The sequence below is a fragment of the Pseudonaja textilis genome, chromosome 4 (genome assembly GCF_049901715.1).
Source record: "Pseudonaja textilis isolate UNSWEBS1 chromosome 4, rPseTex1.2, whole genome shotgun sequence".
In the NCBI taxonomy this organism is placed as follows: Eukaryota; Metazoa; Chordata; class Lepidosauria; order Squamata; family Elapidae; genus Pseudonaja; species Pseudonaja textilis.
Window position 1 is genome coordinate 28,337,962 of NC_141993.1, and position 24,332 is coordinate 28,362,293.

The window sequence follows — 24,332 nt, forward strand, 5'->3', positions numbered from 1 at the left end:
TGAAAAACAATTGGAGGATTTGGGTTTGGCTCGTCTAGAGAAAAGAAGGACAAAGAAGGATATGGTAGCAGTATTCCTGTATTTGAGAGGCTGCCACAAAGAGGAGGAAGGGTCAATTTATTTTCCAAAGCACCAAAAGGCAAGATAAGAAACAATGGATGGAAACTAATGAAGGAGAGAAGCAACCTGGGCTTCCTAACGGTGAGGACAATCAACCAACGGAACAGCTTGCCTTCAGACAACATGGATGCTTCATCACTGGAGGTTCACTTGTCTGAAATGGTATATAGGATCTCCTGCTTGAGCAGGGGACTGGATTAGATGACCTCCAAGGTCTCTTTCAGCTCTATTCTGATTCTGATTCTGCATGCATAAAAGTGTAGCCAAACATTTGGATTGAAGGAGTGTTGCTACACCAAGGTTTTGAAGGGGTTTCACATTTTTATTTGAAATATATTTTTCACGAGGTTGCAGCATGAACCAAAAGCCATTTTCATACATGAAACCTGAGGCACATTGCTGGATATTTTGCATTTAATCTTTCAGGCAATGCTTGCCAGATGGATGTTGCTTCTTTTGAAGTAGTGTTAGTAATATTCAGAACTGCTGCATTCTTAACTCCTCTGCAGAAAATGCTGCAAAAAATATATAAACAAAATAGCAGCCTGAAAAAAAGGATTAAATGTAAAAGTATATTTACATCGAATCAACAAAATTAATGCACTTACTCCTTATATCATTTCTCCCTTTCTGATGCCTTACAAATTATACTATGGCAATCTGAGGAAAGGCTGGCTTGGAAGGGGTACATCTGAGGTTTTTGAAGGCTACAAAGAGCCCCGGAGGCTGAGGCTGCCTTAAAAGCAAGTGAACTGCAGTAGTGGGGAACCTTGAACTTTAAGATGAAGTCCTTCTCATTCATTCCATTAGCTGTTGAATAGAACCGACAGCTTTATTCCAAACTTCTGTACTACAGCATATGCAAGGTAACCAGCATCTTTATATTTGCAATTTGGTATTACTCATCATTCGGATGAGCACATACTATGATTCATAAAAGATCATCTAATGACTTTATTCAGGCCTCAGACAGCTAGAAATTGTCAAAAAACCCTCATGAATTGGTAGTACAAGTGTGAACTGTCCTCTATTGGAAGCTGAATCATGCTGGCAGGAAAGGTTACAGGAACTTTTGAACGAGAAATAATTGCTTTAAAAGCACTACATTACTTTAGGTGAGTGAAATCATTGCTCCCCCTTTTGACAGGGCAACTTTAAAATAGAAAATATATCAGCCCAATCAGCTGAAGTCTCCTAGCCTTTGACTCCTATGTAAAAAAATCTTGATTAGGCAGGAAATCAAAACCAGTAAGACAAGGCAGTAATGTAACACAAATGTAATGTGTCTGCCATATGTGCTAAAGCAGGGGTCCCCAAACTTGGCAACTTTAAGACTTGTGGACTTCAACTCCAAGAATTTTGGAAGTTGAAGTCCACAAGTCTTAAAGTTGCCAAGTTTGGAGACCTCTGTGCTAAAACCAGCCAGAATCATTGATTGAGATGGGCAGCTCAAAGGGAAGGGAAGGGAAAGGGAGGAAGGAAAGGAAGGAAGGAAGGAAGGAAGGAAGGAAGGAAGGAAGGAAGGAAGGAAGGAAGGAAGGAAGGAAGGAAGGAAGGAAGGAAGGAAGGACCAACCAGAAGTACAGTTTGCCATCCTTCTCCATACACTTATACACAGACAGATTCAAATAGTTAGAAGATATATTTATGTCATCAAAGTCACAGTGACAGAGTTGGAAGGGACCTTGGAGGTCATCTAGTCCAACCACCTGCTCTCACAGGAGACCTATACTATTTCTGATAAATGGCTGTCCAGTCTCTTCTTAAAAAAGCCTCTGTTGATGGGGCACCCACAACTTCTGAACTGGAAGGGAAGCTGTGATTGATTGTTTTCACTGTTAGAAATTTTCTCCTTAGTTCTAGGTTGCTCCTCTCCTTGGTCCCCGCCCCTCATCTGAGTCCTCGCTCTCCTCCACCGTCCGCACCTGCTGCTGGCTAACCACAACACTTACTATTATTTCTATCCTGTACTATTTGGTGATACAGAATAAATCCTGTCCTCCACATAGTGATCTTGAAGAGAGTTACCATATCACCACTCAGTCTACCCTTCTCAGAGCTACCAAAAGAGCCGTGGTGGCGCAGTGCTTAGAATGCAGCACTGCAGGCTAACTCCCTGTTCACTGCCAGGAGTTCAACCCTGACTGGTTCAAGGTGGGCTCAGCCTTCCATAGAATAGAATAGAATAGAATTCTTTATTGACCAAGTGTGATTGGACACACAAGGAATTTGTCTTGGTGAAAATACTCCCAGTATACATAAAGAAAAGATAAATTCGTTAAGAATCAAGAATCATAACACACAATGTTCCATCCTGCCAAGGTCAGTAATATGAGGACCTACATTGTTGAGGGCAATATGTTGACTTTGTAAACTGCCTAGAGAGAGCTGTAAAACACTACAAAGTGGTATAGAAGTCTAAGTGTTATTGCTATTGCTACTGTAGGAGAGTCATGTTCGTCTATGGTGAGGGGGAAAAAAATCAAAGCAAGGACCAAGGAACCTCAGAGCACCAGAGCTTTTCAGCCTCCTAGATAGGACAATCTACAACAGACTTCAAAATGATTGTTTTGGAAAAATCAGAGCAGGAAGAGGTCTAGAGGAAGCCTATCAAGAGGTTGCCCCTATGTTGGCAGTCCTTTCTTAGGCTGAAGGAAATAGCTGAGAGAAAGAGAAGACTGTTTATTATCTGCAGTGGCTGAATTCCTGGTTCTTTCTTTTTGGTGCTTCCTCGGTCATTATCTTCCCCATTCCCATTACATGCCCTGCTGTTGTTTTGTGGATTTTTTTTAAAATATAGATTTTCACCCCCAATTCTAATAATAATAAAATGAAGAGGCAGCAGGAAATTATGTCTGTTTAATTCATTTTTATGTGAGCATTGCATTTTACAAAAGCCAAGTTACTAATAAAGATAAGTACATATTTCCTTTTTAACCGTGTATCCCAAAGTCATATAATACAGTTTCATTTTTATCCTCTGATCAACTGTATTAAGCTATTGTTCTGAAAAAATAGAGAAACAAGAAGATTGCTCCAGTAGCTGTGACTCACTTGAATTTTCTTTCCAGCTTTGGGTCAGAGGTATGTACAGATTTCACATTCATTGAAAGCTGTACTCACACTTTCCTGTAGCATACAAATGAGAATCCCCAGCAGTTTTCAACAGAGAGCTAGATTTTGAAATAAAAGGACCTACTTTCTACAGTCAATAAATAATAAATGGTTAATCAATAGTCTATAGCATGCCAATTTTTGTGGAATAAATGGGATTTGTTTCAACAAATATACTTATGGTAGTGTCAGACAAGAAATGAAAAATAAATGCACATTGGACTCCGCTTTAGTAATGTTGGCTGGGCAATTTTGGGGATTGACATCCACACATCTTAAAGTTGCCAAAGTTGCCAAAAACTGTTCTACGGTATAGTGACGCATAATATGATTTTTAGGATTGTTAATATAAATGAAATTGCAAATGTATTTTAATTTGTTACAAATAAGAAACAGTAAAACTCAGCTATGGAAATGCTGCTGTTGATGATGCATTCTTTATTTATACAGAACCCTTGATTTAAAATGTTCCAAGAGAATAAATAGTACATGTGCCTCTATTTTTCTAATTCTTTCCAGAAAGATACCTGGAAGACTGGCTGCCAGTTCGCACTAGGCTCACAGTTCCTTCAAAACACTGCAGGCACATTTGGCACATATTAGTTTTGTCAGAAGATTGTTGCATAATAAAAGAACAATAGGAAAGCTACAGTAAATCCAGCATTACAGTGTAAAGATATCATGGAAGGATGATATTTATAATGAGTAAATATGTTTTTTCTGAAGTATTCCATGTTCCCTCAATACCCATGATCTTTGTTGACATAGAATAACATGGAGATTGTTTAGAAAACAGTCTTAAAAACATTTACCTTGCAGGATTCTCAGCCCAAGCTTGAGAACTCATTCAAATATTCAGTACAACAGAAAAGTATATTTTATCATGCTCTGATACCTCAAATATATTTATTTGCAAATAACAGCTAGTCCTGGAATATCAAAGAACTGAACCCTAATTTGGAGGAAAAAGTTTTGATAGAAAGATTCCCAATCCATAGGAGTATAAAATAATTAGCTTTTCCTGGGATATCACACATCTGAAGGGTGTGAAAAAAAATATTTTGTGGCAATTTGTACAGCTAGGCAGGGTGATATAATTTAATTAAATTTAGTATAATGGTTAACCTGGCAAGAAGATTGACTTAGAAATCTTCAATGAGTTGCTGTTTCTCAAAACCTTGCTAATTGTAATAGAAATAGGTAGTAACTAAGGACAGAAAATATCCAGCAAGTAATTTAAAAGATCTTCCTATGAACAGATTTGTAAAACACAATTAAACTGCAAGAGTTTCATTGCAAAATATATCAGATGTTTCTACAGTCAGATTGCTGTCTCACTCATCCATTTTTGTTGCTAATTTTATGATTCTTTCGGCTGCTTGGAAGCTGCTCTCATTGAACAGCAGCCATACCATGTTTTAAATTAGTTCAATAATGTTTCTTAAATGTTCAGTCTCCAAGAACAGTTAATTGGTGTTGCCAGATTAATCTCTTCTATAAAACACAGTAATATAATAGGCAGAGGAAATACATGTTTGTCGTGGGCAGAGTTTAGCAATAAAAAAGGGAAAACAGATAGTCCTCAATTTACAACAGTTTATTTAGTGACCATTCAAAGTTACAATGGCGCTGAAAAAAGGGACTTATGACCATTTTCATACTTACGACTGTTGCAGCATTCCCTTAATTATATGATCAAAATTCAGGCGCTTGGCACCTGGTTCATATTTATGATATTTGCAGTGTCCAGAGTCATGGGATCAACTCTTGCCACCTTCTGGCAAGCAAAGTCAATGGGGAAGCCAGATTCACTTAACAACCATGTTACTAACTTAACAATCGTGTTACTAACTTAACAACGGCAATGATTCACTTAACAACTGTGGCAAGAAAAGTCATAAAACGGGGCAAAACTCACTCGACAAATGTCTCACCTAGCAACATAAATGTTGGGCTCAACTGTAGTTGTAAATTGATGACTATTTGTATGAGCCTTTTTTTAACAACTGCAAGGAGAGGTCAAAGCCCTGTTGGCCCTTTTAAAAATGTGTTTAAGGCAGATAACTAAACTCCCATGTTCCAAACAGTCCTGACTGTATTCCCAGTACTGTGTTTCCCCAAATAAGCACTAGGGCTTATTTTCGGGGTGTCTTTATTTCTGGGAAACATGGCAGCACAGTCAGTTCTCAACTTAATTGAACTCAGAATTATGGTTGTTAAGTCATGCCAGTCATTAACTGGGTCACCATGTGACGTCCCTTGATTTTGCAACATTTTTTGTGGCCGCTGTTAAATGAATCACTGTGATTGTTAAGCAAATTCAGCAATCATTAAGTGAATCCAGTGTCTGAAATGGCTGTTTGTTATTGAAAACTGGAAGTAAATGCCAGTTTCTAGCAAAAAAAAAAAAGTCATAAATCTACAAATGGCCATAGATCCAGGCTGGTTGCTGTGTTTCCAAAAGGCAATGGCATTACTGCCGGGGGGGTGGGGGGTATAAGTAGCACTGGGGAAGCCAATCATAACTACAAATGGTCACTAAAGTGACTCATTATTCATGGAGGACTATCTGCATTTCTGCAAATGGCTGATTGCAATGCAGCATGTTAAAGTTTCCACAGCAGTTTTAAAGGAAGACATGAAGAAACCACTACAGATTTTTTTAATCCCCCTGATCTTTGGGCAACAGGTGAACTCTTAGCTTATCCTAAAAGTTCAACTCAATAGCAACCTCTGGAGAAACAGACAGTGCTCGGTCGCTTTACTGTATTCATTGTATATTTCAGGCCTAAGGTTGGAAAGGATAAAGATTTGAAGTGCTCCCATGATTGCCAATGGCAGTAGCACGTACCTGAATATATTTTATTTTTAAAACCTCTCCTTCACTCCTTCCATGCCTTGATGTTTCCTTTCCTAGAGTACTGGGTTGAATGAAATTGAAATTCAATCCAGATAAGCCTAAAATACAACCGATTTGGGGGCCCAGGTTACCAGAGGCCTGGAGTGAAGAAATTGGTTAGATTTTCTGACAGGCTTTTAAATCCATCTCTCAGAATGACTGCTCTGTTGGCTTTCAGAGAGTGTAAACAGATTTATTATATGCCAGGATGGGTTTCTTTGTAATTTTTAGCATTACGGCAAATATTTACTAGATTTTAACTTTTCCCCGTACATCAAGGCAGTGAACAATGGAGCAAATAGGATATACAGAGATGAATTGGCGATCAAATGCCATCTGGAATTTGGAGTGGTGAAAATCTCTTTACTTTAAAATTAAATACGCACACATCACTGCACAAGAAGCAGTTGTCTTTCTATTGTTACAATTATTGACTGACCACACAATACTTTGAAGTTCCCATGATTGTCACTTGATTCAGGTTGGACTGTCCCAGATCAATTCCGGGTGAGATAAGCTAATTTACTTTGAAGTTGGTTGTTTGGGCTTTGCCTGTCTCTTGTCTTCATATTCTTGTAACAAGTCTTTGAATTTGCAAATATTGTCAGTTATAAAAGATAAGGCAAAGTGTTGTAAAAACACCTCAAAAACCATGCACATATATTTACTCACATTTTCTATTATTAATTTTTATGCATTTTGTGATAGGATTGAAATTTACAGACTGTAATTGCAAATTCTTCTTCCATGTGCAATAGCAAAATCATTTTTAAATTCAGCCCAAGTTGAATAAGGCTTTTAGAAAAAAAAATAGAGAATGTTTGGTAATATAATAGCTATTATTATCCTGGGATCCTTATAGCGGCTTCTACTACTCAAATAACACACAAGTGGTATTCAGCAGGTTCTGACCAGTTCTGAAGAACTGGTAGCAGAACTTTTGAGTAGTTCAGAGAACCGGCAAATGCCACCTCTGACTGGAGATTTTACAGTATCCTTCACGCCCACCAAGCCACACCCACAGAACCGGTAGTAAAAAAAAAATTTGAATCCCACCACAGATGCAAGCCTGTAAATGTGTAAGAATTGCTAAAAATTCCCATTGTTCATTAATGAATTAAGCTAATTACAACACAATTCTACTTGATCTAAAAATACACACTAGAATTCTTTGTGGAAAAAAAGTTTATTTTAAAGTGTTCCTTGGCTCAAATGGGAAGTAATAGAACAATATTCTATTTCAATAGATGTTTCAATAGATTTCCTGTTTTGCTTTTGTACTGCAGCATAGTTACGCTATGCATAAACTGAATATCACTACTAATTACCGAATCATCTCTATTCATCCAAGTGGGCAGAAAGGGCGAGGTATTGGGGTGTCAGGGGCAAAGAGTAATATGCCATAGAAAACAGCAGTATTAATATTTAAGTCTTTTTTAACTATGAGATGCTGCCTCGCATCAGTGCTTTGCTGTTCTTAATAATTAAATTTTCATCAAAATATAGTTAAGTAATATATAGCAGTAATATGTACAGAATACAAAGAAATTGCCCTCTTCCCAATCCCATCAATTATCAGATCAAATATCTGACCTACACCAGAGGTGGTATTCAGCAGGTTCTGACCAGTTCTGGAGAACCGGTAGTGGAAATTTTGAGTAGTTTGGAGAACCGGCAAATACCACCTCTGAATGAAGATTTTACAGTATCCTTCCCCTGCCATGCCCATCAAGCCACACCCACAGAATGGTAGTAAAAAAATTTGAATCCCATCATTGACCTACACATTTCATCTAAACAACCACTTAATCATTTAATAGCATATTAAATAGAAACACACATCCAGTCTAATAAAACCAGTCTATTGACAGAATCCTACATGCTTTATTTCACTAGTGTGTTTCAAAAATATAGAAGAGCTGGGAGAAAGAAGGCTGGGCCCATCTGTCCAGAACCATCTCCCGTGGTTGATCAAAGAAGTTCATGGTGTTGGTATGTGTGTGTGTGTGTGTGTGTGTGTGTGTGTGTGTGTGTGTGTGTTGATTGGTTGAATGTGAGCTGAATTCTAACATTTTGGAGAATTCTCAGTATTTTGAACATACTTCACAACCCAGGAAGTTTTTGAGCTATGATATTTTGGCCACATGTTGGAGTGTTAGACATCCCCTTGCTAAAATACTTTTGATTATTCTCAACCACATTAAAAGGGAATTAACAATAAGTGATTAGGGTTTATTGCCTTTCATTATCAGCCAATCAGCTGCAATTCTTAGGCTGAGGCTAAAGAATCTTTTAAGCAGTTCATTTTAGCTGGTAGAAAATGAATCCAAATAATTACTTGGAAAATAGTCCTTCTGACATCTTATGTAATGTATGAGGAAACAGAATTGTGATAGTCTTTTCAAACAACTGCTGGCTCATTTCATCAGCAGGCGGATGAAAAGAAGTTATTTTTCATGAACTGCCAGTTAATACTTTTAAAATCACTTCATGAAGAAGTATTTTGTATTAACATTATTGCAAACTATCTAGAAAGATTATGTCAAATACTGAAATAACCATACAAAGTAGTCAAAGCAAAAATAAAACAAAAATAAAATAAAAAATTCTGCAGATGCCAACTTTGAAAAGGCTACATGTGATATATATTTAGTATTATAAGCTAGAGAACAATCAGAAGATGTTTTTATATGCTATAGTACATTTTGTTAGGAATAAGTTCTCTTACAGATATACAATACTAACTTTCAAAATATTTGACATGTCCTTGCTTCTAAGATTATGCTTACATGCCCATAGTCATAATACATGATTAATACAAGGATAAATAAATCTTCCAGGTTGGAAATGATTAGCTGGTGACATCATTGTTGGCTAAAGGACACTCAGTTGGGGTCTCCTTTCATGTTCTGGTTAACGTGCCCACTGAAGTGGTATACCTATCTAACAACTTGTGGATGCATGCTTTCCAATTGCTAGGTTGGGAGGAACTGGAGCAAATGACAGGAGCTTACCCTGTCTCATGGCAGCATTTGGGTCTCAAATGCAAGCTTGCTGCTAGTCAACCCAGTGTCCTAACACATGAGCCACTGTTGCCGGTAACTGAAATATACTCAATGTTAGATACATTTAAAATAACACATTCACCTTCCCTTTTGTATAATTCTGCTTGTTCTAAGGAAGATGTTCCTTCAAGAAAATGCAGTAAATTATAATATATCTTAAGAAGCCTACTCATTATCTCCAAAATTATTCATTTCTCAGAACCTTAATAAATATTCCTATGTCATTTCAACAATAGTAGTGTATAACGTGACCTCTGTTTAATAAACACACAAGTATGTCTTACTTTTGCAACCTAAAATAATCTTCCATCTTTATTATTGTATTTAAGCCCGGCAATTATTCAACTAATGGAAGAGAATATTTCTGGCTCAAGGTTCGACTGTGGGATCCTTGCTCTCTGAGGTTGGTGGTTTTCTTGCATTTTATTACCAAACTAGGTAGCGTCATCAATGCTAGAAGGGAGTGGGGTTTGCAAACCCTACATTCTTCTATCACTGATAATGTTATCTAGTTTGATAATGGATGATCTGCAAGAAAGGTGAGCTCAACTCCACTAGCACTAATAATGTTACTTGCATTGGTAACGAAATGTCTGCAAGAAAACCACCAACTTGAGAAAATACTAAGGATGAACAATTATTCAACTATTAAACATTCCTAAGAATGAACCTTTAAAATGATTTTTAAATGAAGTAACACCAATTCACAAAAAACACTATCATAATACACAAAATTCAAAAATTCTCTGTTAAATGAACCATTGAACAGATTTTAAAGGACTTAAACTAAACATCCACTAAATATTTTAAAGAACAGAAATTAATGTTTATAGATTATTGTGTCACAATCTCTAGGTAGAACTAGAGCAATTTTTCTTCACAGTTTGCACAAATAACTACAAAACAGATTTTACTTTCCTCAAATTATTTGGGAATATTATTATTCATAGGAATTTTAAAGCTCGCTTTAGTCTCCAAGGATGTGAAAGGCATATAAACAGCAGTGCCAGGACAGCCAATAAACAATACAATTAAACAATAAAATTCTTCCGCAGAATTGGGCATATGAGTTTGAAATCATGCTGGAATGTTTAGGATTAATTAATTAATGAATAATTAATGGCTTACGTTCCTTATTCTTTGTTTTGATTCCTGAATACTGTTTTCTATTCATGTTGGTGTAAAAGCATTAGAAATAAGGAACAATCAAACAATTATATAATTAGACCTGTTCCAGAGAAATGGTTCTAAGCCAAGATGTACATAATAACCTGTATTTGTAAATTTATGTGCTGCTCCTTCCCTCATTTGTGTCTAAATGAGATGCAAATAATCATGAAAGTCTTCAAATTTATCATCGTTAATTATGATTACCATTGTCAGAACAGTCAACTTTAAGCTAATTTCAAACTATAATTTCATTTCTCACTTTGGCTGCAATATGACTCTAAAGACATCCTTTATAGAGTTGTTTGCCAACTATTAAAGCCAACTGGTAGATGTAGGGATGGCCGTACATATATAAAGCAAATTTGAAAAGAAACATGTCCATAATCTTCCATACCTGAGCAATGGCTGCTTGGGATATGAAGGCTGATCACTGTTTTGGGCTGTTTGAGGCTTTTTTGTAACTTGTTTATAAATATTTCTTGCTGTCACTCCAATCCAGAGCATTGTAGAGAGTGTAGAATAATGCAGCACAATACCAACCTAAAATATAATGGTGAAAAATAGAAAGGCTCAGTACAGGGACACAAAAATAAAGCATATTATCATTACTGGTTTTTGTTCACATTGTCAAATATAAGCATTTTGCGAAAGGAAATGCCTTTGGGGATGTTTTAAGTATTTCCAGGCTTTAATCAGCGTGTAGGAAGATGAAAAAGAAGATAAAATAACGTCTGTTTCTCAATATAAGATGGTGTTTATTACTGTTGATACCTGGAAAAATAGGGCTTTTATGAAAAGACAACAAATAAAAGTATCTTCCCTCTTTATTGAAAAATGGGTTGCCTATGTTTAAAACACATAATGGATAATGCTTTTAGTTCCTTTGTTAGATAATTTCTATTCCTAATGTGCCCAGATATCTTGTTTAGAAAAATAATCCTGCTTCAACAATGTGTATGTTTCAAAAACAATGGAGAGAACAGTGAAGTAACAATAATCAGCACCCCTTAAAACACACTTCTTCATTCATTGCACAATTGAACCATGAACATATCAAGTGGACCTTGCTGTGAACAGATCAAAATTCCCTAATAAGAGTTGGGCAGAATTTTTCCACATTTGACTATTCTAGCTAGGCTCTAGTTCAATTGAGACTTTTTGAGGTACAAAACATTACATTACAGCTTTAATGCATATTAGGAAGCTGCTACTTAGGCACGATGACACAATTCCCTTTTTATATCCATATGAGGGTAATCTTGGCATTTCTTTCTCTCATATTTCTCATGGGGTATTTTTTTTGGAGGGGTGTGTGTCTTTTGCCCTGTATATCTTGGGTTAAGTTGGGTTACTGTTAGTAGCTGACATAACTGATAACTCTATCCCGAGAATCTCTTGCTCTCAGTTTAACTCCCACACTATGCACACATCTTATTCCATGTAAATATTTCATTTGTTCCTTGTCCTACTGTAAAAAGATACAGTGGTACCCTGCCAACATAGATGCTTTACATTAAATTAGAAAGGCATCAGGCAATACAATTATGTTTTTATATATGAGAGATATTAAGTTTATATCTTGAAATGTATAATAAGCTCTGTTTACCACCTACTGTCCTATCTGGAAAAGGTTTACCATGTTATTGCTTTATGTGAATCACATTGATGAAATCTTTTGTGCGTTTAATGAAAATTTGCAGTTTAGCAAGTATATTGTCACTCACATTATGGAATATCCTCCCTCCTGAAGTGAGGCTGGTTTCATCACTTCTGAGTTTTGGAAGGTCCCTCAAAATCTAGTTGGCTAAAAGATCTGTTACTGCTTTACTAATAATGGAACATGTAATGCAAAATTTAATGTTTTGGGTCACCAAAAACGCAGCCTTTTTGTACCATTATTAACATTCAGTTCAGTGTAATTGAAAGACTGGAATGATATTGCTTTAATCTTTATTAGATTCATACAACAACAAATTACTGACAATAAACTTGGCAATATGGACTGAGTCTCTTATCTTACTGACTCTTTTTTCTAACACTGAGATATAAATAAAAGCTCATCAAAATATATAACCAAAGATTCTTGAAACAGTCTTCATTATTTGCTATAAAATATATGAAGATGCAGCTCATTTTGTAAAAGAATCTGGTTTGGGAGTCTAGAATTATAAATATGGTACTATAGGAATACTGGCTCAAATTGAACTATTCTCCTAAATATTATAAATTTGCAAAAGTGCCATTAAAAAAACAAATACAGTGTTACATCATAATTTAACCCTCCACTGGACAAACATTTCATTGAAAATAAATCCAGAAAATCTATTTGCAGTAAAGACTCAGTTTAAACTGAATAGTGTATGAATCTAGAACAGGAAGAATCTATACTATAGCAGAAGGAATTTTGTAACTGTCTAATCACCTTATATAGTTTTAAAAAATCTGCAGAAAAAAATATTCTCTTGTATTTTGTTAGCAGCAAGAAAATCACATCCAACTGCTATAAAACTTTAGCAAGCAATTTCCCTGTTTTTTTTAGTCTGTATATCTGTGCTCAGATAAATCATATGTTCCCTCCACTTTGCCTCCAGTGAAAAGAAAAGGGTTATAGAAAAATGCCTCGAAGATATATATCTATGCCCTGAAGTTTCTCCCACATTGTCACCATTCTAATTTTCATCCTCAGAAACTTTTTCAAACGAATCCACCATTATGTATATCAATCCACCCTCCCAAAAAATCAACCAGAGTTGCTACCAACAGTCCATGTAGTTTTGCATGAACGTTCACAATCAGTGTTAGTGCAAAGCTGCCAAACTATTGTATCAACAAGGTGCCATTCCTTGATTTGATATAATCAAATAGTAGTGACATGATAGTATGAAGCTGAAATTGCTTAGCATCTTAGGGCTAGAAGAAAATGAGCCAGCAGTTCCAATAGTAGGAAAATGACATTCCTTGAGCTCCATAGAGCTCCAGCAATTTGAATGGAATTGTAGATTTCCTGTCTTTCCTTTTAATCCACAGCTAAAATGGAAATAAATAAATCTATTTGTAGATTCATATAGGGGCAGAACATGTAGAGGATGCCCTTGGAAAGGCATTAGCAAACTATTATTTGCAAGCCTCAAGAAAATAACCATTGCTCTCCGTGAATTCCCCAGCTCATAATTCACATTCTCAAGCTTTTTGGCAGGTATTATATATACATACATATATATGTTTTCTGAGGTTCTCGCGGGTATTTGTATGTGGATCTTTGGTTATTTGGGTTTTCTCCCGCGTAAGATTGGCAGTATCTAGGCAACGTTTCGATGAAGTCTCATTCATCATCTTCAGGCTTGTGTCTTCGGCTCTGTGCTTCTGCACAGAGCCGAAGACACAAGCCTGAAGATGATGAATGAGACTTCATCGAAACGCTGCCTCAGATACTGCCAATCTTACGCAGAGCCGAAGACACAAGCCTGAAGATGATGAATGAGACTTCATCGAAACGTTGCCTAGATACTGCCAATCTTACGTGGGAGAAAACCTGAATAACCAAAGATCCACATACATATATATACATATACGTGTACATATACCTACCTATCTACCTACCTATCTATAACATAGATTAAATTTAAATAGATTAAATTATCATTTTGGCAAAATTCAAAAAGTTATTTTTCTGATTGGTGGGAAGTTTTCCTAAGAAAATCTATCGGGTGTCACAGACACACATCCTTTGGGTTTTAAGGAAAACAAGCAACACCGTGTTTTACCCAGAAACAAATATAGAGGTTTTAAAATTAACATTCTATAGGCTCTACTACATAGAACATAGAATAATAGCATTGGAAAGGATCTTGGATGTCTTCTGATCCAACTCCCTGCTCAAGCAGGAGACCCTATACTCTTTCAGATACATGATTGTCCAGTCTCTTTTTCAAAGTCTCCAGTAATGGAACACCAGGGGTGGGCTGCTGGGGGCTCTTCTGAGCCCCTAGCTAAGACTCTGCGTGGCTCAGAGATAAATACACAAGTATGCCCTACTTTTGAAACCTAAAATAATCTTCCATCTTGATTATTGTACTTAAGCCTGGCAATTATTCAACTAATAGAAGAGAATATTTCTGGCTCAGGGTTCGACTGTGGGATCCTTGCTTCCTGAGGTTGGTGGTTTTCTTGCAGACATTTCATTACCAAACTAGGTAGCGTCATCAGTGCTAGAAGGGAGTGGGGTTTGCAAACCCTACATCCTTCTATCACTATTTTATCTAGTTTGATAATGGATGATCTGCAAGAAAGGAAAGCTCAACCCCATTCCCTTCTAGCACTAATAATGTTAGTTGCATTGGTAATGAAATGTCTGCAAGAAAACCAGCAACCTGAGAAAATACTAAGGATGAACAATTATTCAACTGTTAAACATTCCTAAGAATGAATCTTTACAATGATTTTTAAATGAAGTAACACTAATTCAGAGAAAAACACTATCATAATATACAAAATTAAAAAATTCTCTGTTAAATGAACCATTGAACAGATTTTAAAGGACTTAAACTAAACGTCCACTAAATATTTTAAAGAACAGAAATTAATGTTTATAGATTATTGTGTCACAATCTCTAGGTAGAACTATAGCATTTTTTCTTCACAGTTTGTACAAATAACTATAAAACAGAGCCCCCAATAACCTCAGAAGCAAAGGAAAACTCTTAATAGGCTTAATTGAACTTCTGGGCATTCAGCCAAGAGCATTTCACACCTTGTAAAAGTGTTGCAAGCTAGATAAAAAATCCACTCAGCGCTTGCAAGAGAGACAGCCATTGAGAAAATCAGATAACATAGCCACTGGCCTCTGAGGGGATTAATTCCCAAATAATAAGAATCATATTACTCCACTAAGACTCCAAGATCCCTCTCACAGCCACTGCTATTAAGCCAGGCATCACCCAGTCTTTTTTTAAGTATTAAATGCACGAAATAATAAACAACTTTTTGGTATATATATGTGTGTGTGTGTGTGTGTGTGTGTGTGTGTGTGTGTGTGTAATTGGGGCAAAGAAGCAGCGTCAAGTTGGCTACACCCACCCAGTCACATGACCTAGCCATGCCCACCCGATCACATGATCTCCCAGTCAGTCATTAGGGCAGTGGAGCCCACCCTTGTGGAGCACCTACAACTTCTGAAGGCAAGCTGTTCCATTGGTTGATTGCTCTCAATGTTAGGAAATTAGATATTAGATATTCTGGATTACAGCCAGGGGTGGGATTCAAATTGTTTAACAACCGGTTCTGTGGGTGTGGCTTAGTTGGTGGACGTGGCTTGGTGGTCATATGACTGGGTGGATGTGGCTTGGTGGTCATGTTATTGGCCAACTCAATATCACTCACACTGAGGCACATATCTCATCGCCTGGCCTCTCCTGACTGTGGGGATGCTGCAACAGTCGTAAGTGTGAAAAAGGGTCATAAGTCACTTTTTTCAGTGCCATTGTAACTTTGAATGGTCACTCCATACAAGCAAAGTACCAGCAAAGGAGGGAAAAAAACTCCAGAGAAGTTCCAGAGACAGGAAGTCTAGTCCTGCCAAGAATGTCATAAGGGTTAACGGAGAGGCAGTTTCTATAAGCAACACCAGAATGTTTCCTTCCTGCCTTCCTTACAGGATTAGGCCAGTAATTTCTTCTAACAATCAGTTCTCTGAACTGCTTAGAATGTTAACAACCGATTCTAGCACATAGGTGCGAACTGGTAGAATCCCACCCCTGATTACAGCGTTGACATCATTAATTTTCCAAGTGACAGCAAAGAAAGCCTATGGAGAGTCTATTGCACAAATTAAGCCTGGAAGTTGCCAGTGAATTCACCACTGTTAAATGAAGCATATGAGAGCATGTTTTTTTAAATGTTGATAGATATTTAGAGACAAAAGGCCTTTGATAATTCGTTCTATAATACAGTGCCCTGCATTTTCAGTATTGTATGCCCCAACCCTTTTCTTAGATGTTTGATTAAGGGGAGCAACTTACTTTTGTGTGCTTGGATCATACGGCCATCTGGGCATGACTGGGTTTCAGTGTTTCATGACATACTAGCCCTATCTATATCTAGTTAAGTGTGGTGTAAGCACACCAATAGTTGCCACAGGATTTCATTACTTGTTCTTTTCTTTTCTTATCTCTGGGACTACAAAAAAATTTCCTATTGCATCTTTCATGGTTCTGGTAGCTAAAGGAGAAAAGTTACCATCACAAAAACTTAAGATGCTGGTAAAGAAGCTAGTTGCCTTCTATTACATTAGGGGTGTCAACTCAAGTTGCCATGGTGGCGTCACATGACATATCAGGACTTTATTCCCCTTCACTAAACCAGGTGTGGCCGTGCCAGTGCATGATGCATCCGGCTTGGGGCCGTGAGTTTGACAGCCCTGTATTACATGAAGCGCCTGGTGTTTATTATTTCGGCCTCTTACTGTTTTGATGAGGCAAGAAGTTATAGGCTGGATTCATGGCTGAACAAGTCACAAAGATCCATTCTCATGTAATACAATGTCATTAATCCAAAAGCTGGGTTTATACATGTGTTAATAGAGAACCAACCAATCAACCAACCATATTATGTCTCACTGCAGTGTCTGAAATTAATCTCTAACAATTAAAGAACCTGCTTTCTGATTATAATCCTGCTATTGGTATTGTTACTTGAACTGTATATTGATGACATTTCTTATATTTAAACTGTCCACTGGGTAAATTTCTTGAACATAATATATTTATGAAAAATGTGATATATAAAGAAATGACTATTATGATTGAAAATATAAAATTTCAGCAGCAGGCACATGCTTCAAGGAACAACAGAGTTATTATTCTTTTTATACAACTCTCCCTTCCCGAGGAAACTAGGGAGACATAAAAGAATAATAGAATAGAATCATATCATAATAGAAGAGAATCAAAGAGTTGGAGGAACCTCTTAGACACTAGCAAATTGAATCCCCTCTCAGTGTAGAAATCTAAATCAAATCCCTGACAAATGGCTACCTGGATGTTTCATCTTGTAACTCATTTTGCTATCCAACTAATTTTACTGTTCAGAAATATCTTCTAACATACTTGAAATCTGACTCTCTTCAATTTCCACTTGTGTCTAATTAGATTTATACCTCCAAGTCACCCAGTGAGCTTCCCCAGCTGACAGTGGACTAAAAACATGGGCCAGTTGAATATCTTAACTATTATACTATACTCTGATTATCTTGCTCCTCATGATGTGTGCCCTAGGATGGAAAGGGTCCTCCTCTGACTGCCCAGCTGGCCTCTGTCCTTCCCCAGCCTCCTCCACAACCTCTGGAGCCACACTTCCACTCCCTCTCGGCTGTTCCTCCTCTCCCTCAGAGTCAGTCTCCACCAGGGGCGTGACAGAAAGCTTCTCACCTCTAAGCCTTAGTCTTTAGTGTCAATCCAGTCAAAAAGAGCCAAACATGGCAATACAGAGCAATGAGCTAAAACTCTGGCTGCTGACACAGGTGTACAAAATGTTTTAGAGTTGCCACCATGCTTAATTTCTGCTTGGTAAAATCATACAGAGGAACAAAACAACCTGAACTAGTCTGTTTGTAAAAAAAAACCTAGATTGTTTCTTGTCCTCTGGCAAATAAGATAGGAATGAGGGTATCCTCTCCCACAGAAAATAACTTTATTCCAAACATACTTAGCAATGGATGCTATGGAGAAAGAAAGCCTCTGAAGAATGCAACTCGTGTTCTAGACTCTTTTCCTCCCTCCTTGTCTATTTCAGAATGTTATTGATGGTAGAAACTTGGCTTAGATGCTCCACTCTAAGAGAATTGGCTGGTAAATAATGGATTAAGAAATGGCATCCCTTCTCCTTTATTCTACAAAGATTTCCAACAAGAGAGAACTCAATGGCACTGCCTAGAGATCTCTTATTGTGTTCAACAAGACAGAAAGCATTAGAATTAGGACTAGTGAAATGGTAATATCATAACCTAGCCGGTATTCTTAGTCCTCTACTATTAAGAAGACAAGTGTGTGGAACAGAAAACCCAAGATAACTTTTTTTGCTGTAGGAATGGAGCCTTCTAAAAGAGAGCTGGGTACTTTATTTCCAGTCTAAATACTAAATAATAATGTTGAAGAAAAGTCAAATAGATTTATCCCTCTATATCCTGATACTTTCAGATTAGTTCGTTGACCTATCAAAATTGTTTTGAATAATATTTCTGTCTTTTAGATTATTAGTTATTGCAACACATTATATATTTCATCTGCACATCAGGTAAGTATTGTCTCTACCCCTTTATCCCACTCAACAGCATCGAGAAAAAGAGGCAAGTAACTGAACCTTGGAGATTCCACTCAACATTTATTTGCTGCCCATGTTAAGGTGATTCTGCATCTCACTAGATATACTGTATAAGAAACTATTTATGAGCATCCTCTGAGTAAAATTTCAAGACAGCTACGTATTCACTAATTTATTATATCCAATCCACATGTATCTATTTCCTGAACAAAATACTGTGGGACACTTTGGTAAAAGCTTTCACAAAGTCAAAAGGAACAATAAAGCAATGAAGTCTTAAAGAAAACCATATTCTTTACCAACAACTCTTAAACAACAAATACAAAACTTAAAATAAGATTCATTTTAAATAGCAAATACAATATCATTGGTGATTTGAAAAACAATTCGGTTCCAGAGAAGTTTTTATCCTATCAGTGCCTATTTATTTAGGTAACTAGAAAGTCTTGAAATGTGGCTACTGCTGGAAAAAAAGTTTCTCATTAACGTATTACTTTTCCTAGTGTAAATTATATTGTGACTTCACATGTTTCCCATGTTTAGCCTAAATCATTTGAAGACAAATTTAAAATGCCATGGATATCATCATACAAAATATTAGTTGATTCAATCTTTCCACATACTATATTTGCTTCAAAAGGTTAGATGATCATTCAATGAGAATTTGAGTTGCTAGAGGGGCAAAGAAATTGCTCCTGTAGTTGTTCCACTGATTACCAACTTCAAATTTAACCCAGGGTTCAGAATATTTAATAGTATTTGTTTTCCTAATCTATCCCTTGATCGAATGGTTTGGTCAAAATTTCAAAAAGTTAAGCAAAGGGAAGGCACAATTTTCACTGAGATTGCTAGTGTGACTAAGAGAAGCAAACCCTCAAATGTGAATATTAGTATTAATGAGGAGGCTGGTATTGGGTTAGGTTAAGACAAGTATTCCTGTTTTGGAACAGGGAAATTACATGGGAAATTCAGCTTGCTCTAATCGAATCAATTTTCCTGAAAGCTGGTTAAAATGGAACTCTTCTGAGGGCTTATTTAACTTAAGAATTATTAATTGTTCCTGTTATACTGCTTCAATTCTAAATTGCATCTATGCTACTTTATTATCATTACACTTTTAATATATTATTACAATATGGGCATTTTATTTTTATAAAATAAAAATAAATATTTTTATCACCAAGAGTTGTAAGGCTGTTGTAAGTCTATGCAACCTAAGAAATAAATAATAATAAATAGCAACACGCCTCAAGTTCTAATTATGACAACTAAACTTAGAGGATTTTAAAAACAGCTTGGATAATGACCCCTATCTGCAAACAACTGGAAAAAGGTGTTGATTTTATATTCTAATGGCCCCGAAGCTAATGATTTAGCAAAGCAGGAGACTAGCAAAACAGAATGTCTGATGTAGAAGAGCTTTTCATTCATGCCAACCTTAGAAATATGTAAATCTTTTAACTCTGCTTGCTTTTATTTTTAAGAAATTGCTGCAGTAAAGCACTTGCTGCACCAATGAGATGATTTCCATTCTTTTGTAGTTTTTTATTCTCTCTTTAAATCTGCCTAGAGGGTTTGTGGGACTTTTGGAGCAGGGCATAAGACTGCAGAGATTGAGCAAATTGTTAAAAAATAATATTTCTTTCACTAATGTGATCTGCCTTTGAAAATTCTTTTAGCTGGCTCAGAATGCTCCGTTCAGGTTTTTGTAAGCTGCCAATTTCAATAGCCCATGATTCTTAAACTACAAGTAATTTTGGCTGCAAGCCCTTTTCTGGGCACAATTCACAAAGTTAATTGTGAACTATCATGTCTTAAAACCAATTTACCTGAACAACTACCTTCCAACTACCTAAATTGGAGATCTTCTTAACAGGAAATTACCCTTTTCTATTTAAATCCTTTGTCCCCCAAAGTATGTAAAATCACAAAAGTGAAGTCCGAAGCTGTCACTGTAACCAGTCATCAAGCAATAACCTTTGCATGTTGAGCTACATGTTGTAACTGAGGCAGGGAAGGTTCTATGTGGGAGAGTCATTGCGTGAGAGCCATGGTAATATGATAAATTGTGTTTATGTACATGAAAGTTAAGTATATAAGCCTAGAGACCTTGCAGACAAGACACTGAAGATGGCTCAGTTCCATGGCACTTCATACCTGAACAGACTATCTCTCCACTATTTGACTTGTTTTAAAAAACCAATTCTATTTTTTTCTGGACTTGCTCACTTTTTGGAGTTTGGATCTTTACATGTTACTCAAAGTCAAATACGTTCCCTCCATGCAAAGTAAAGTTCACTTTTCTTCATTTAGGACTTCTACCAGCAAACAAATGCTTCTGTGTTGAAATCAGTGCCTCTGCAGCTGGGGTTTTTGTCCATGCTTTCAGTCATATTTCACTGAAAATAATTTAATAAATACTACTTTAAGGAATAACACTACAAACAAGAGCAACACTACATGATTTTATCAATTGGAGTGTTCAATACTGCCCACTCTAGAGAACCCTGAGATAGTAGAACACAACAGGAGGAAGCGTGCTGCACTCGTGTCTTCCTTGCCTCTTATGCATAAATTAAATTTCATAATGGATTATGGTACTCTAGCTGAAGGAGACTCCAATAGAAAAGATGTGTATGGTGAGTGAAAAATGCATGGCTCTTTTTACAATATGAATGATGGATGAGTTTGGGAGGAAAACTTGGTGAGCCGTGCTTTTGTACAAATACCACATATTAGTCAAAAATGTCATTTCCTTTTAATATATCATGGCAGATGGATCTGTCTGACCAGTACTGGGGTATTTAGATGAATAAAAGTCTCTGAACCCATCACACTTCCAGCTGAAAATGGAAAATTATCACTATTTTCTTCATTTGTAGCTTTGAGCACAGTTCCCATTCCCATTGAGTTTAATGGGTGGGGACTGTTCCATGTGCACTAATTTCCCGTGTTTGCCTTTAAAATCTGTTCACTACATTCAGAGGGAGTTTAAGAACTATGTGATGTGATAGTTGCCATGGTAATGACTATGTTTATTATTGATTACCCAAATAAAATTCATATAAACCTATATAACTCGTTGGCATGTAATGCTCCCTTGAGGAATCTTAAGTTGCACTTCTTTCCTTTAGTCGATGTTTCTCTCTTCTTCTCTGGGCTTTTCTACCATGAAAAAAAAAATGAACACAATGGCTGTATTATGTTCTATAAATCAGAATTTGCAAGAGCATTAAACATACTTTATTTGTCTGTTTCTTTACTTCTGGGGACTTTTATTTTCTCCAGCTTGAAAACCATAAATTGTCACTGCTGGATAAATGGGATTTTATCTTGAGCAAGCTCTTCAAGTTCAGGTGTTACGTATAGATGTTGCAACTATTGCTGGCTGCCTGCATCGTTTCTAAAGATAAATAGAACATTTTCCACCCATGTCTGTGTCAAACTCAATCATTTATCTTAATGAACTGGGATGTTATAAACTAATATCTCCCACAGTGGTCATACCAGATCATTTATTTAGTTCTTTCTTTTCAGTTAAACAGTGAGGAACATCAGAGAAAATGCCATTTGTAGTTGGTGTGTGTGTATCTTTGAATCAGTGTTGACTCCTGGAGATTACCTGGACTTGTCCTTGCAATTTTCTTGGCATGATTTTCAGAAGTGGTTTGCCATTGCCTGCTTCCTAGGGCTAAGAGAGAACGATGAGCCCAAGGTCACCCAACTGGGTTTGTGCCTAAAGCAGGACTAGAACTCAAGGTTTCCCAGTTTTTAGCCTGATGCTATGTACACTACATTAAACTGGCTCTGTACTATAGTTTAGAAATCTGTAAATATTACTTCTGACTCGGGCATCTTCTTTGTAAAATAAAAAAGGGTACAAAGGTCATTTTATGGACTTCGTTCATTACATGGATGCCATGCTAAACTCAGCAAGGATAATCTTTTGGCATTCACTCATTGCCTGATAAGCTACAGTTGTGGCTTAGTACAAAAAGTCTTCTGTAAGATCATTGGCTTAGTTTATGGCAGAGCAGCTTAATATTAATATAGGTTGACAAAAACAGAAAGAAAAAGAAAAAGTAGGTTCCATGGAACTATACACTCACAGAGGAGGGCAAATTGACTATTTTGTATCGCAATTCTCTTTGTCAATCTTACATCTTGACAATAAACAATTACCATTATCAATTCGCTGTAAAGAAAAATATTTTACATATTGCCCCTAGGAAGTGTGTTTCTAATTTTCTCTGGGTGATGTGCCTTTTCTATTGTGCCTGGCTTTCAGAAGAGCACACCAATGGAAGCCCCCATAGGCTTTCAGTAAGGCTCTTTGCCTGCACCCGTTTGTGGTTAAAACGACTGCAATTTGGCTTGCTTGTGTTTTGACAATAGCTGTTTTTACTCTTGCTGTTTGTTTTTGCTTCGTGTTTTAACCCTAGGATAGCCACCTGGGGTTGCAACCATGAGTTGTAGGGCTTTAACAAACTGCTTAAACAAACGAACTCACATAGGAAAATCAATTTTTCATTAGCGCATTAATGGTGTCAGCTTCCAATCTGCAAGGTAATCGACTCAGACTGCAAGAGACAGACATTTGTGCCCATGTAATTATCCAGCTACATTTGCTCAATAAACTATCCTACTGTCTTGCCCAACAAAGCTACAAATGAAGAAAATAGTGATAACTTCCCCCAAAGGGACGCTCATCAATAGATACTTATCTCACAATAATGAAAGCAAACATATCAGATAATAATATCTGAAATTGGGCCTACAGACTTCGCTTTTCTACATAACAGCTTATGACATTTAAGAGTGCTACTTTATGTAGATGGTTCTCATGTATATGTTAGTTTTAAGCCACAACACTGAACATTCATGGCTAAAGGAACAGTACGTGTCCATATCTACATGTAACAGGATAAAATACATTTATGTTTGATTACATAATTTATATGGTTGCTCAACCTCAGCACTGCTAGTTTGGACAACCAACCAAAGGAAATTAAACAAAAAATCAATTGCAATTAAATGCCAAACAACCATTAATAGGAAACTGAGGCTCACCTTCATATCCCTCCTGCAGGTGGGAATTCTATTCATCCTCCTCCCAACATCTAAAGAAATAAGCAGATTTTTCCAGCCCATCCAAAGACCGCAAGGTCAGACCTAATCATATGTCATGGGGAGATTGTTTCAAAGTTGATTGACCATTACAAAGAAGGCATGCCTCCTGGGACTGATGGCACTGTTTTATGAAATGGATTCATACTCTATCCCAAAGGGTGCCCAACCTTGGAGAATTCTGGGAATTGAAATCCACAAGTCTTAAAGTTGCCAAGGTTGGATATCCTGCTCTATCCTATGACTCTATGAGACCATGTGAATGGGAATGGCAGTCCCATAAAAATGTCATGTTTGATAATGAACATAAAGGCTAAGGTATCTCTCTGTGTACACATGTATATGTGTATATATGTATATGTATACAAAGGTTTTATTCTTGTTCTGTGGAATTATGTTTTGGAGTCCAATATAAGATAAAGTTCTCAGAGGAGAGTGATATTTATAGTTATATGCTAAGAAAAGCATTAGCATGTGTGTCATTGATATATGTCTGCAAGGCTACTCCATGTTACTTCATT

General features: G+C 36.7%; 1 protein-coding gene across 2 annotated transcripts in view; it reads right to left on the bottom strand.

The window, feature by feature from the left end:
* The window catches only part of ADGRA1 (adhesion G protein-coupled receptor A1), a 392,880-nt gene that overhangs the window by 37,864 nt on the left and 330,684 nt on the right, over positions 1-24,332 (bottom strand). For both annotated transcript variants that reach the window (XM_026710526.2, XM_087932478.1), the window contains exon 17: positions 10,763-10,908. In XM_026710526.2, coding sequence (XP_026566311.1) covers positions 10,763-10,908 — 146 coding nt within the window. The remainder of the gene's footprint in view (positions 1-10,762; positions 10,909-24,332) is intronic.